The 15,192-nt window shown below is 48.8% G+C and overlaps 1 protein-coding gene, 1 long non-coding RNA gene and 1 pseudogene across 2 annotated transcripts; 1 reads left to right on the top strand and 2 right to left on the bottom strand.

The window, feature by feature from the left end:
- Nucleotides 1-3,958: 3,958 nt before the first annotated feature.
- BTG2 (BTG anti-proliferation factor 2) lies at nucleotides 3,959-8,077 on the bottom strand. Its single transcript, NM_001246210.1, is given in 2 exon segments — nucleotides 3,959-6,442; nucleotides 7,862-8,077. Coding segments are annotated over 2 exon segments (453 nt in total). The 5' UTR covers nucleotides 7,980-8,077; the 3' UTR covers nucleotides 3,959-6,107.
- Nucleotides 8,078-8,429: 352 nt separating this feature from the next.
- Nucleotides 8,430-13,502, top strand: LOC121820748 (uncharacterized). Its single transcript, XR_006061422.2, has 2 exons — nucleotides 8,430-8,988; nucleotides 12,405-13,502. It is a non-coding gene; the product is annotated as an uncharacterized LOC121820748 (long non-coding RNA).
- A 623-nt stretch (nucleotides 13,503-14,125) lies between these two features.
- Nucleotides 14,126-14,764, bottom strand: LOC105613346 (large ribosomal subunit protein uL16-like; annotated as a pseudogene).
- Between the last annotated feature and the right edge of the window lie 428 nt (nucleotides 14,765-15,192).

Here is a 15,192-nt window from a genome sequence, read left to right as displayed (position 1 = left end):
TACCTGATGTGCTCTGGGCAACCCATCAGGTTTACTAGGCTAGGACTGAATTAAGACCCATCCTTGTTTATGGGAATGAAGGTGGGCAGTGGAATAGCCAGGGTTCTGGTGGGAACAAAATGACCTGGAGCTGATGGGAGGTCAGAGAACCTGGCTTCTCTCAATGCCAGGGGAAGGCCTGGCTGCATGTGTGGGGTACACTTGTTTGTATAAAACTTACTGTTATCCAGCACCCTGGTAATCTTTTAGACTAAGCTCAAATATTTTTCTTGCTAGCTCTGCAAACGAATGGTGCCGAAAGAAAGGCAGAACTCTCCAGAACTCATCACCCTTGCCTTTCTCAACTTCCCCATTTATCTGTCTTCTGGGAAGGGAGAGCAGGTAGGTGTGATTCCATAAGTAGGCAGGATGTAGGTAAGCAAAGGTGTTATTGGAAAATTTCTTTCTCCACCCACTTGGTGTGTGAATGAGCATGTAGCCACTTTGGTATAAACTACAGCAGAGCCTGAAGCCAACAGGTTAAAACTGTTTAGTAGCCAATGAGATCAGCTGTCTGGAAAGAACACTGTCCATTTCAGCAACAATGACAAAGGTCAGACATCAGTTCATTCATTCATTCATCAAGTACTCAGAGAGACTGCTTGAATGGGGTTCTCTATAGCTGCTCTTAGAGGCCTTCATAGGAACTATTACTTTTATAATGGTTTCCTTCCAGTTGTCAGAAAGTCAGAGTCCTTACTCATCTCGGGACCAATTCAGAGCCCTTGAAGAGATGAGGTCAATTTCTACTTAAAACTATAATTCTTGTTCGTTTAGTAATTAATAGAATCGTGCAAAGCACTATTCAAGAATATGGATAGAATATGCATCTCATTTAATCCTCACATTTTGAGATGGATTCTATTCCTAAGCCTATTTCACAAACGGGCAAATGAAGGCCTGGTGAAGTAATCTGCCCCAGGTTTCACAGCCAGTAGGTAGGTGGTGGTGGTGTTTAGTCACTAACTTGTGTCCGATTCTTTGTGACCCCCCAGACTGCGGCATGACAGTGCTGTCCTTCACCATCTTCTGAAGCTCAAACTCATGCTGTCGGAGCTCAAACTCATGCTATCGAGTCGGTGATGCCATCCAACCATCTCATCCTTTGTCTCCCCCTTCTCCTCCTGCCTTCAGTCTTTCCCAGCATCAGGGTCTTTTCCAATGAGTTGGTTCTTCACATCAGGTGGCCAAAGTATTGGAGGTTCAGCTTCAGCATCAGTCCTTCCAATGGATATTCAGGACTGATTTCCTTTAGGATGGACTGGTTGGATCTCCTTGCAGTCCAAGGGACTGCTTTATGGTCCATCTCTTACATCCATACAAGACTACTGGAAAAACAATAGCTTTGACTGTATCAGTTTGTTGGCAAAGTGATGTCTCTGCTTTCTAATACAATGTCTAGGTAGGTGGTGGAGCTGAGATTAGATTAGATTAGGTTTCTAGGCAGGCTGACACTAGCGTCTGAGCTTCTGACCTCTTGGCAGCACTGCCTCCCTAGATCTGGGAGTTGAAACCTTATCAGTCAGGAATCTGATCCAAACAAGGGAAGATTATTACTGATTCTACTTCCTAGCCCAGATGAACTTTTGGTTCAACTAACTGAAAATGATAAGAAATGTGCTAATTTGCCTTCCAGTGATTGCCAGGATAAAGATGATTTAGAACCAAAAGCTGAAGAAGGGAACAGAGGTCACCTCCTAATTTCTGATAGGAAAACTTAGGGACTTATCCAAACTCACACAGTTAGTTGGGAAGAAGAACCTGGACCACAACCCATAGATTCTCCCTCCCAGCCCAGAACTCCCTACTGTACCACTCTTTCCAGCACTCTCCTGGAAGCCAGGATTTCCCACGATCTTTCCTGACCACAGACTGGTAAAGCAGCAGACATCAGCCTCACTGAAGTGAGTTTCTTTCCACTGGGGCTCATTTGCTGCAGCATCAAGGACTCTCCCACCCAAACCTTCTTATCAGGAGCCAGGATGGGCTGTTAATCTGCAGCTCCTAGAGCCCTGTCTACACTCTCTGGGGTGGTGCCTATCATCCAGAAACAGCTGACCAAGCACAGGTCTCCCAGGCTAGCGCTGTTTACCAAGTAGAGAAGCTAGGAGCAGAATGGACCAACCAATGCTTGGGCCCTGAACACAAAAAATCCACCAACTGCAACTCCTCAAGCAATTCCTGTTCCCAGCCCCCGTTTCCTCACCTGGCTAAGGGGAGCTCTCCACTCTGATTGACAGATCTAAAGTAAACAGCACACTGCCTGATCACAGAACCCTCTTATGTAAATTGAGGGACTACTAGTCTATCTAGAACCAAGAGCAACTCCAAGGCCAGTCTGCCATTCTACGGGTTCCCTGGAAACAGAAGTGACTGATGGTATCCTCTTAACTTCCAGACAACCCTTCCTGAATTTCAGGACTTTGACTAAACAATGAAATATCCTTCATGAGAGGAGTCTATTGGCAAACAAGAAGATAGATGCTGATTTTGTACCTAATAAGAGCAAAAATTCAACCCTAACCTCATTTGTAAGGACCTACCAAAAAAGTAGGTCCTTGGCAAATGAGTACCTAGGACATTTGTGTTAGAAGGTAGCCATGGAAATGCGGCCATTTCTTTTAAACAGTTCCTTGACACAAATGGGTCTCTAACCAATTCTATTTGTGGTACAGAAGAGCTAGCTTCCCTGACTGCCATTTCCTGGCTCACCTACCCTCCCAGTATATCACACATAGCCTCCCTGGCCTACTTCCCATCTAGGACACCTAGGTCAAACTGCGTGTTTGTTGATGAAGGTCATGGAGGTATGAAGTATGCGTATGGTGGGGGTATGCCACTGTTCATGAGTCGACATGTTTAAAACTAAGTTTAAGTACCGTTCACTTATGCTTCCCAGGTGGCAGTGGTCAAGAATCCGCCTGCCAATGCAGGAGACGCAAGAGACTCAGGGTCAGGAAGATCCATTGGAGTAGGAAACAGCAACCCACTCCAGTATCCTTGTCTGGAAAATTCCATGGACAGAGGAGCCTGGCAGGCTACAGTCCATGAGGGTTGCAGAGTCACATGACTGAGTGACTAAGCACGCATGCATAGCCCACTTGTGGCCAACAAAAAGATACCCTAGGTCAAAAATTCACTTGTGACCTCAGTGTGAACTGCAGAGCCAGCAAGTGAAGTGGGAGTGGAGAAGCCTGTGTCAAAACCTCATGGGTAGAACCCAAAAGTCAGGGACAAGGAAGGCTGCTCGTATATCCTTACACAGATCCTATCCATCCAGTCAGAGAATCATAAATGGGTAACAAACATTTGCTCTTGGTGTTTGATGTCAGAAGTAGCCACATTTTAGTTAACTGGTAACATTAACCTTCTGTCACATGTTCAGCGCCAATGCCTGTATCCTGAGGCTCAATTGCTCTCATAGTAAGAACAGTTAGTGTCATGTGGGAGCCCCAAAAGATCACAAGGGAATAGGACAAGAATTTCAAAAATTCTGCCCCAATCTGGAAAGGGATTCAGCGTCCTCTGTTCACCACCCTAGTCTGTGAACGGACCGTGTCGTAATCATTTTTAATATTTTTAGTACCTAGCACATACAATAAATGCTTGCTGAATGAACTCATGAATATGGCTGAGCAAGAACAGGATACGTAAGATGAGCCCTGGGTAACCTAGGAAAGTTCAGACTAGATCATGGGCCCATCCAGCATTTTCACATGGAAGTCAGAATATGCATTAAAGGAAGGAAGGAAGAAGCTGTTTCCCAAGAAAGAGGAAATGCTTGGAAACGTCCCTCCCACCTATGCCACAGGACTTCTGAATCCAGCTAAAGAGAAACACCGTGAGACACAAAGGATTTGGATCTGAGGGAAATGCAAATTAGCCACGTGGGAATTTTATCTTCTCCACACCACAGGACTTCAACTGCTACATTTTTATTATTAAAGTAACCCAAAAAAGTATACATGTGTCCATACATAAAGCTGTACATTCTTCCATATAACAACACTATCATACAATTAGTAACCTTTGTCTTTTCTGTCAGAATAGCTTACAAATGTATTTATTTTTACTTAAAAGGAGAGACAGGCCTGCTCAACAGTCCAGCTCTGGGTGTTTATTGTTTTTAAAGTGAATGTCAAAAAGAAGAGAGAAAAGATTAAGTATGAAACCACGAGGCTGCTTATAAAAAGGCAGGAAACTGTTTGCAGACAAGATGTAACAACAATCTGCAGGGATTCACAGCTTTGTTTCAACCCATATGCCAGAAAACGAGCACTTGGGTCTACCAGCCTGAAGTCAACATTAAAGCAATAAGGACTGGAAAGAGGGCCTGGGAAGGAAGCTTGGGATTTGGAAAGTTCAAGAGGCAGAACTGGCAGGAATGGGTAGGGAGAGTGTTTGGTAAATAGCACCTCTGAGTCAGAATTGAGTAGTTAAGAAATCCAGGAAAGGGGACCGGCAGTGGAGAGAAAAGTCCCTCACTACGGGCAACAGCCGGACAGCAGCCAGGTTCACCAGACACCCAGCTGTGGCCTTCGCAAGGGGACTTGGGTCTGGGAAACTCACGGCCTTGAAGACCCCTCACCAATGTCACTGAGAAACTGAAGCAATGGGACTTCTTCCCTGTGAAATTTTCCATTTTCCTCAGACCCAGCACAGTAACTATTGCACAAGTCTGTAGACAAGCTTGGATTGTAGGGAGAGACGGCAACCTCTCCCACGGGTGCTCTGGGCACCAATGAGGAAAAAACAATGCCCAAGGTCTGGCTGTTAGAGTCAGCTCTATAAGAGTACCAAGCAGTAACTTGGGGCATTCTCTCCTTCAGCCAAGAAATACCTGCAAGGCTAAGCATAAATCCATAGTCCTGAGGACTGAAAGAGAGAGAGTTTCCTAAGCCCACCAGGGCGCCAGGAGGTTGTGACAGCCAGTTCTCCTCCAGCTCTTCCTGGGACCCAGGAGGCCATATTGCACAGTGACTGAGAACTCCTGTCCTAGAAAATAGGGGAGTTCCATGACCCGACCAGAAGGGGAGGGGTGTGGGGTAGGGTTGGTGGGTTGAGGGGGGGCAGTTGGAGAGGAGTGTGTGCTTTTAAAAAGAAGGCAATAATCAAGGACCGGAAGTTCCCTGTAGCTTTTGAGCTACCTCTCGAACAGATGATGGTAGCATCATTAGGACTTCCATCTGGTTACAAAAAGAAGAGTTTTGGCCAAAAAAACATCCCAGTGGATACTCTTTGGATTCTAAAATTCCAAGTCACCCTCAAGTTAATTGCCACACGGAGCAGCATTACAGCAAGGCAAGGGTCGGTACATGATGCCCTTCTGTCCCGACTCCAGTAACCTCCAACCCCTGCCTCACTCCCCTGACCTCCAGAACAAAAAGCTTTATCTTCTTGGTGGGAAGCAACATCTACAGGTCTCTGAGAATAGAATTAGAAACAAGTCACGATTTCAAGAAAAGCTACTCCGGACAGAAGGAATTAGGAAAGGCCTTTTCATTCTGTGCCTAGGAGCTCATAAAAAAATAAAAATAAAAGAGAAGATTAGGCAATATAGTATGACTTAAGTCCAGGCTTGAATGCCCTTGAGTAAGAGAGGGGCCAGGGGTGCAGGTGTCCTGGTTGGGAGAGTGAGAAGTTTGAACTCAGCCTCTTTTCTCTCCCAGGACAGATCCTGACCTCTCTTGTTCACAGTTGCTAATCTTGTTTGCTCCCTCCCACACCTTCCTGGGGTGTTAGCCAAACTTCTCTCACCTGGGCCAGAACACCATTCCTCCCTCCCACAGGCAGACACTGGCTCCCAGACTCAAGCACACAATTCTCCCCAAAGGCACCTGCGGAGGCCACTTCGAAGCAGCATCCTTTAAGGATTTTTTTCTTTAAAAAATCTTTTGGTTTTTTTCTCCTCTTTTCTTAAAAAAAAAAAATATATCTATATATATATATATCTATATATATAAATAGCTCTTCATTTAAAATACAGTTCCCCAGGTTGAGATATGCAGTGGCCTGCTCTGACAGCAGAGTTGAGTACAGAAGAGTGCCAGCTGGGGCTGGCAAGTGATCTAACTGGAGACTGCCATGATGTAGTTCTTTGAAGGACTGCTCCTGCCCAGTATCATCTGGTTCTTGCAGGTGAGAAGTCCATAGGATGTGGCCACGGGGGCCTCCTGGTACAGGACGCAGATGGAGCCATCCTCCCCAATGCGGTAGGACACCTCATAGGGGTCCACCCACAAGGTCAGCTCACTGGGCAGCAATCGGTGCAGCTGAGGCTGGCTGAGTCCAATCTGGCTAGCCACTTTACTGATGATGGGGTCCATCTTGTGGTTGATGCGGATGCAGCGGTAGCCAGAGCCCTTGGACGGTCTTTCAGGAAACCAATGGTGCTTGTAGTGCTCTGTGGAGACAGGGCGAGGCAGAGACGCACTGGTCAGTGCAGCTGGGCCACGGACGCGACCACAAGGGCCGGGGGGTGATGCGATGTGTGCCAAGTTGCTTCAGTTGTGTTCATGCAACCCCATGGACTGCAGCCCGCCAGGCTCCTCTGGCCATGGGATTCTCCAGGCAAGAATACTGGAGTGGGTTGCCATTCCCTTCTCCCTGGGATCTTCCCAACCCAGAGACAGAACCCAAGTCTCTGTCCCCTGCACTGGTAGGTTCGGGTGAGCGTGATGGTTAGGGTGAGGGTGATGACAGGAGGAGAGGAAAGGGCCTAGTTATTTTAAGTAAGCAACATGGTTTCTCATGAGTTTTATGACCCTCCTGACATTGTAGCAAAAAAAAAAAAAAAATTATGGAATCTGGAAAGACCCCTCCTTCTAAGACATGGGTGTATGTGTATCGAGAGGGTGTGCCAGAGCTCTGGGGCAATCCTTTGTGGCCAGTATATTGCCTTTGGCACATTCCCGGTTTAAGGAGGAGGATGTGCCTGGGGCTGACATGTCCAGGCAGGGCCTCTGGGAACCTCTGAGTCAAAATTTCAAGGCCAAAAGGCTGTCCTCACTGTGGGGCCCACAGCAAGTCATCATGTCTCCCACCCAGTGCTTCGGTGGTTTCCTCTGCCTTGAAAAGTCAAAGGCCTGTCACAGTGGCTAAGGAAGGCAGAACTGGGATGTTTTAATGAAACATATGTTGTCCCTCAGAAAGAAGCGGGACTGTGTGGGCACGTTTAAAGACGGCTATCGCTGCCCAAGCCCGCCAGCCAACAGCTAGGAGACAGGTCTCTCCCCAGCCAGCAGCTGCTTATCTCTTGCCCACCTCCTCATCTAACGCCGCACCACCCCCAAGCCCAACACAGCCCCGCGGAGCGCAGTTACTGCATACAAGCCTCTCTCGGTACCAGAAATGGTGGCAGATGGCTGAGAGAGGCCGGAGGATAGAAAGGGGGCCCGGATTCTAACTTGAAGTGCCAGCCACTGCCCCAGGCACGGCTCGCCCCGCGCGGCCGGAAGCGCCTCGGCTGGGAGCCCGAGTTGTTTGGAAGGTTCCACTGCGCCTTCTCGTTCCATAAGGACCCTCGGCTGGTCGGGCTGTCGCCTGAAGAGTCTTGGGTCCAGTGACGGAGAAGAGCCCGCACGCAGACCCACAGGCACCCCGCTTCCGCGGCACCCAGCGGCGACCCGGGGTCGCAGTCGGGACTCTGCGCCCACGACAGCTCAGAGGGCAGCAGCCAGCCGGAACCACGGCGCACCCGGCCCCGAGCGCAGGGCCGAGGACCACGACCCGAGGGACCGAACGGGCCGGGGCCGCTCGGCGGGGAGCCCGCCCTCGGTGGGGACTGAGCCCGAGGGCGCCGGGCCCTCCGCCCCGTGCTCACCCGTCAGCGCCGCCTGGAGAGCCCCGCGGAACACCTGCAGTCGCTGCTCGTTCACGCAGCCCCGAGTCCTCAGAAGGCTGGAGAGGAAGCCCACGGCGGCGGCTATCTCCGGGAGCATGTCTGCTCTCCTCTCGGCCCTGCGCGTCTGGCTCCTGTCGCGGGCCTGGGCGGTCTCCGACTGGACGGGGTGCCCAGCTAGCCTTCTCTCGCTCCGCCGCCCCTCGGCTCTGCCCGGACTCGCCCGGAGACGCGCTTTTCAGGCCACGGCGAGAGGCGGGGTAGCGGCCGGCCCGGGGGGCGGGGCCTGGCGTCCGCCCCGCCCCGCGCGCTCGCCCCCGTCCCCCTTCGCCCTGAGGTCATCGCCCGCTGACGTCAGTGCTAGTAACACGAGCTGCGCTTTTCAGGCCCCGGCGAGAGGCGGGGGCGCTGGCGGCGGAGGCCATTGGCCAGCGGCGCGAAGGGGGCGGGGCCTGTATCAGCCCTGCCCACGCGCGCTCGCCCCCGCCGCCCCCGCCTCCGCCGCCCCCGCCGCCCCCGCCGCCCTGAGGTCATCGCCCGTGACGTCAGTGCTGGGAACTCGAGCTCCGCGTGCCGGCCGGGGGAGCAGGGGAAAGGGAGACCGGGAGCGGCCCAGGTCTCTGGGAAGGAAAGCAGCGCGTCAGGCTGGGCGTGGTCTGACCTCCCCTCTCCTCCCATCCTTCCACACAGCTTAAGGAACACCTCCGACGAGAAGCCTTCCTTGACGCCACCTCCCCCAGGCGGTCCCCTTTTCTGACTCCTACATCTTCAGCCACACCCTGTCAAAGCCACTCGCCCGTTTTACCACTTTCCCACCAGTCAGAGTGGCTTCTTGACTCTCCGGAAACGGAGACTAGCCTTCTGTGTACTTCTGCGATAGTGCCAAGATCCCAAAGTTCCGCTCTTCCTCTCCAGAAATGCCTGTCCTCTTGCCTAGAACCGTGGCCTACTCTCACCTAGTGCTGCTGGGCGGCGGTGGCGGCAGTGTTGGCGGCAGCAAGACTGGCGGGTCTTGCTCTTCCATCCTCAGAACCTGGCGCCATCACAGGCTCTCCTTGAGGTCTGCTGAATGAAGATAAGCCTAACCAACATCCCAGGGTTCAGAATACGTAGGTGCCCCGTACATAGATATTAACATCGAGTCAAACCCGATGGCCTCTGTAAATCCTTATTCTCCTTCACTTTGGGGGCAGTCTCCTCTTTTCTTCCCTGACCCAGGTTCCTCTGCCTCCTTCCTCCCTGGCTGTGTCTCCCACGGATCCCTTCCTGTTCCCCTTTCCTCATTATGTCCACTCATTCCCCTTCCTTTTCTCTCCACTTTTTTTCCTCACAGAGATCTGATTCATGTTGTCCACTTTGATATTTACTTTGTTTTTACCACTGGCTTTCCTTTCCGCAAGCCTGTTCACATGTCCTTTCATCCCACTCCTCCTATCTGCTCTGTTTCTCCTCTTGGATGTCCAGCCTCTACATCAACGTCAGTCTAAACTCCACTGATTTCTCCAAGGCCAGCCTCCTTCCTGACCTCCGTTTCTCTTAAATACCACCGGTTCCCCAGTCACTCTACTGAGAAAACTCATACTCACTTTTGGCTTGCTGCTTTTCATTAGACCCAGTCTCAAGGCCTGGTACTTCATGTCTAGATGACTGCAGTAGACGCTATCAAATGCAGTCCCCAAACCACACTTCTCACTGTTAGTAGATTTACTGTCCTAAAGTTCTTCACTCACGTGCTCTTCCTTTGCTCAGATCATTCTGAGATATCCTCCATTTGTCTCCTGCATTAAGTATGGACCCCTTTGGGTAATAGTTAGGAATTTTCATCATTTGGCTGCGTCTGCCTTTTTAGGTTTCTGCCACTTTGTGCTCCCAGGTGACTCGCCTCACTGTTCTCTAAGCATCAGCGCAGTTCTGCATCCCAGGGCCCTCAGCGTTTGCCCACGATCCCGATCCCTGCCCTGTAATGTGGTCCCCATCCCACGTGCTATGAATGTGCCTGGCCTTGCTGCACTCACGCCATCATCTCTTGGATGCCTTGCTGCCTCCTTGCCATCTTTCCCAAGCCCTCACACTCCTGAAGGCACAGCTTAAGCTGGGTCCTCCACTTTGAAAACTGGTGCTGATCATTCTCTCACTACAGAATTAACATTATCCATACCATTCATTTGGCATTTATAATCTGTTGTTTGATAAGATTAGTGATCTTTTTAGAGGCTCACATCTTGTTTGCAGACTACTGGAAAACAGGTTACTATGCTCATATGTTCTATATTTCCAGGACAGTTCAGGTTTCAAATATTCCATTGCTTCATATAACCCATTAAAATGACCTGGAATTCTAGTGTTTTGGCATTGAACAAATCTCTTAGATGAGCTCTTCACTAACTCCTCCCCAAAGCTGGATCAGGCTGGATTAGACTCTTACCTCTGCTCATTGAGGGGGGAAACAATGTGTGTTCAGAGATAGGGCTGGAACTGGAAACAAGATAACCCAGAGAACATCAAACAAAAAGATCAGCTGTCAGCAAGACCAGGGAAACAGGCCAAGGTATAAACATGTGTGCCGAGTGATTTCGCACCAAAATCTGAAAATAACATCTTCCTGGCTCTGCTGTTGACTGGGGCCTGCTATTCTGGGCCTTGCTCTAGTCCATAATTGATGGGGGGAAGGTTTTGTGACAGATCACCTGTTTTTTGCCTTAGGAAACAGAATTCTGTCCTTACTGTAGGTTTTCCTGTCACTCACCAGGTCACACAGCTAGTTCTCGGCAGTGCCAGGACTAGCAGATCTGTTAACTTCAAATGTCATGCCCTTTTCATTAGACCATGAAGCCCCTGTTCTACTACAGCAGCGCCTAGGCCCACCTCATCCCACAGAGCTGTTATTCTAGATGATGAGGCAATGAATTGGAGGGGAATATTCTTCATTTTGAAATAGGAGCAAGGTCTTACCCCACAGATTCCCCCATTACCCAGGGAGTGTCTTAGTCTCATTACTGGTGGTTAATTACTGAGCTTCGTAGAGGGCGTTGATAGTAAGAGCCAGAAAGCACTTCATGTACTTTCTCATCCTCCCTCCTTTCCACACACAAGCCTAGGCAGAGGGAGTTTAATGCATTCAACATGCAAAGCTTCCAAGTCACTTTACAGGATTTGGATTCTCAGTTTCTTTTAAAAAGGCAAATACATTATAAGAATCCAAATTACTTTTGGAATTCTCTGAAACTTCCCTTAAACTGCTAGGACCAGGGTCCTGAGAAGCTCTTAAGTCCAGATTTCACTTCTGTCGCCTGCTGCCTCCCATTTCTTGGCATAGCCAAGGTATAGTTCTAGCATCTGGATAAGAACCGTGGGTCCCTCCCTCTCTCTTCTCTTCTTCCTGTTTCTCTTCCTCCTAACTCTTCTCTTCCCCTCTCTCCAAATGCCTTGAGTTGAATTTTGAACATTAAATGACCTCACACTCTGCTGAACTATGACTCTACCTACTGCCATGTTGGGCAGGTAGTGTGGAGGTGGGGGTGATGCCAGTGTATGCCTCAACTGGACCAGAAGTTTTTCTGTGCATGTGACCCCAACCCACTGTTTCCCTGGATTCCCATCTCACCCACTTGCACAGCTTACCTGTGTGGCCGCTCTAGAGTGACCCACAGCTTCCCTAACAACCCTCCTCAGATCAAATCTCCACCCAGAACTGGGTTCCTCTCCTCAGTTCTCAGCCCTAGCTTTGTCTGTGGGGTCATCAGGCATGCTCTGCTTTCCACTCCCCAGTGCAGCACAATCAGATCATTGTACGTGACCATCTCTCCCAGCAGCCTGCTGACCCTGCAGGGCCTTAGCTCGGTTGTCAAGACTACGTCCCAGTTTCCACTACGTGTTGAAACCTGAGTTTAAGTAAAGTTGATCTGCAGGCTGAGGCTGGGCTGTGATCTTCTAGGAAGATTATATCAGCTCATTCTAACACTGTGCAGTGCATAGTTTCAGTAAGTCAGTGTGTGAGTGTGCATGTGTATGTGTGTGTGTATCAGTGTGGGTAGGGAGGCAGTATATGAATGTACATATTTAAATGTGTATGATATTTGTGGATAGAAGGGCCTGTATATATATATTTGCAGATATTAGCATGTGCATAGTATATATTGATGGAGAAGGCAATGGCACCCCACTCCAGTACTCTTGCCTGGAAAATCCCATGGATGGAAGAGCCTGGTAGGCTGCAGTCCATGCTAAGGGTCGGACACGACTGAGCGACTTCCCTTTCACTTTTCACTTTCATGCATTGGAGAAGGAAATGGCAACCCAGTGCAGTGTTCTTGCCTGGAGAATCCCAGGGACGGGGGAGCCTGGTGGGCTGCCGTCTATGGGGTCGCACAGAATCAGACACTACTGAAGTGACTTAGCAGCAGCATCAGTATATATTGAAGGGCATCATTTTGTAAAGTGTTTGTATTTTGGTGGAGTGTATATTTTGGCAGGTGTGTCTGAGTGTGGCTGGTATAGATGTTAATTTGATCTTTCCTCTCTTCAGGCCTCATCGGTGATAACCCTGCACTGCTGCCCATAGCTGATAAGAAACGTCATCCAGGGAGGATGAATGCCTTTTCTTCTAATCAAAGGGGAAATATTGCTAAACATATTCATAATTCTTTGCAAACATTATTGGATAATGTTCAGGACATGTTTTTGAGTTCCCTCTCACCGTCTCACAAAGTTGTACCCTTTAAGATCAGCTCTAGACCATCAGTCTGAGAGTTACTCTTTAGAATCAGGAACAGGAATCAAAGACAAAAAGAAGATAACATTGTTCCTAGAACTTGTTAAAGAAGACTAAGAAATTGGGGATGTTAGCTATTTTTAAGTGTCCGTCTTTAATTCCCTTTCCTCATCCCAAAGTGAACTGAAAACAGGGACAGAAACATGTACTGCAAAGATGATTAGGGTTAAGTGGAAAACTACCCATCTGGACTGAAGGAAGTCTTGGTAAAATATAAATATGAAAAGGACTCTCTAATCCCCTGGTCACGACCATTTTCAAGTCTGTAAGGATCATTTCTGAGAAACTGTTGAGTGTTGGAGAAGAGTCGGAAAGCTAAAGAGTAACCCATTTCCCAGTGGCTCTGAAGGAAGATGCCATTGCACAAAAAAGACCTAAATTTGGCGAGAGAACTTCTTTGTAGGAAAGTGAGCAAGTAGGATCTGCTAAACAAGATATCTGCTTCAGGACTCAGATGCTCTGAGGTACACAAAATCTTCAGAGTGAAGGCTGAAGCTAGCCACAGAGGGTGCTATGGTGCAGCTGCTGGCAGCATGCAGCCTCTAACCTGCAATGGATCACCCTCAGCAGTTTCCCACAGTTTCCAAGTGATGAATAGGAACAGCCATGGCAGATGCAGCTTGCCACCCAACCTGGGAGCCCATCGGACACCTGGTGGCCAAAATAACAGGACTGCCTAAGCTTTACCGGGCTTACCTACAGGCAAACTTGGGAGCTGGGGAGGGTCATGGTTCTCCGTAGTACACAGTCTCTGGATTTCCTCTTTTTACCAATTACTGTCCATATAGCTCAGAAGTCATATGTTGGAAGCTTGTGAAGCAGACTCAATCACAATATACATTGTTTGGTCTATATAGCGCTTAAGCATTTAAAATATTAGCTCTCAATTTTTAACTAGTAGGTAATGTCGCAACTGGAGAAGGAAGTGGCGCCCCACTCCAGTACTCTTGCCTGGAAAATCCCATGGACGGAGGAGCCTGGTGGGCTGCAGTCCATGGGGTCGCAAAGAGTAGGACATGACTGAGTGACTTCACTTTCACTTTTCACGTTCATGCATTGGAGAAGGAAATGGCAGCCCAGTGCAGTGTTCTTGCCTGGAGAATCCCAGGGACGGGGGAGCCTGGTGGGCTGCCATCTTGGGGTCGCACAGAGTCGGACATGACTGAAGCAACTCAGCAGCAGCAACAGTAGCAGTGTTGTATCAAATTATACTAGAATTATAATTTCTCTTTAAAATTTAACGTATCTGTTTACACTGATTCCGCATTCTTATTTACCGATGACTGGTACCTAAGACAGGGAATGCGTCCTTCAATTTGTCCAGTCCCCACCCACTCTTTATAGCATCCCTGCTGAGACCAAGTCGTGATTATCACTAACCATGGCTGGATGCTGGGGTTTATTATTATTATTACTTGATAGGAAAGTAGGATTTATTGGTGGGCATGAGTAAGGAGGGGATAACACCAAGGATCTCATGAGTACAGGGCTCGCCATTTGCCCAGAGGCCACAACTGGGGATGTGTTTGAGCCTGTAGCCATCCAGGATGAGCTGCTTTTCTGCTACACTGTCTTCAAATTTATCCATATTCAGCTTAATAAAGCCCCACTTCTTGGAGAAGTGGATCTTCTGGCAGCCAGGGAACTTGAACCTGGCCCTGCAGAGTTCAATCACATGCTCCTTGTTCTGCAACTTGGTGCGGATGGACATTATGACTTGACCAAAGTGGACCCTGGCCACTGTGCCCTGGGGCTTTCCAAAGCCACCACACATACCTGTCTGGAGCCTATCAGCTCCAACACAGGACAACGTCTTGTTGACGCAGGTGACAGGGAAGGGTTGGAGCCACACTCGGATGTGGAAGCCACCTTTGCAGCAGCTTTTCGCCATGTACTTGTTGGCACAAATGCAGGCAGCCTCCAGCTTCAGAGGAGAGCTGCTCATACTCATCTGACACCATGTGGCCACAGAGTGGGAACTCATCCACTTTTGCCTTCTCCCGATACAGGTCAAAGATGTGGATCTTACAATCAGGGATACCTCGGCAGGAGGAAGACTTTGAGTATGTCTTGTTCGTACAATATCTATAATACGGGGCAGGGCAGTGGCCCATGGTGACACCAGGATTTCCAGTGGTGAGCCAAAGGGAAAAGGCTGGGATTTATTGTTATTTTTATATACTTAATCTTCATTTGCATTATCTACCTTGATTCTGGAAGTGTTTCAATTAGCATCTCCCTACACAGAGCAAATGTCAAACTATCATCTCTAACCCTACCTTTCCTGCTGAGCTGCCAACTGCTTTTTATTTCAGTTGAGAACTGGACATTTTGAAATATTTTTTCTGGTGTTTTAATCTCAGCTCTTAACAAGCCTGTAACAAGAACGGTAATGCCGTTTTGACAGAATGAAATCAGAAGTTGAGCATAAGGGAAAAAATTATCTTGACTTGCTCAGTTCAGTTCAGTTCAGTCACTCAGTCGTGTCAGACTGAACCAGTCAAGATACTTTTTTCCTTTATGCTCAACTTCTGATTTCATT

This window comes from Ovis aries, chromosome 12 (assembly GCF_016772045.2).
Source record: "Ovis aries strain OAR_USU_Benz2616 breed Rambouillet chromosome 12, ARS-UI_Ramb_v3.0, whole genome shotgun sequence".
NCBI lineage: Eukaryota > Metazoa > Chordata > Mammalia > Artiodactyla > Bovidae > Ovis > Ovis aries.
Note: the sequence above shows the minus strand (reverse complement) of the source record. Positions and strands in the feature narration are given on the sequence as shown.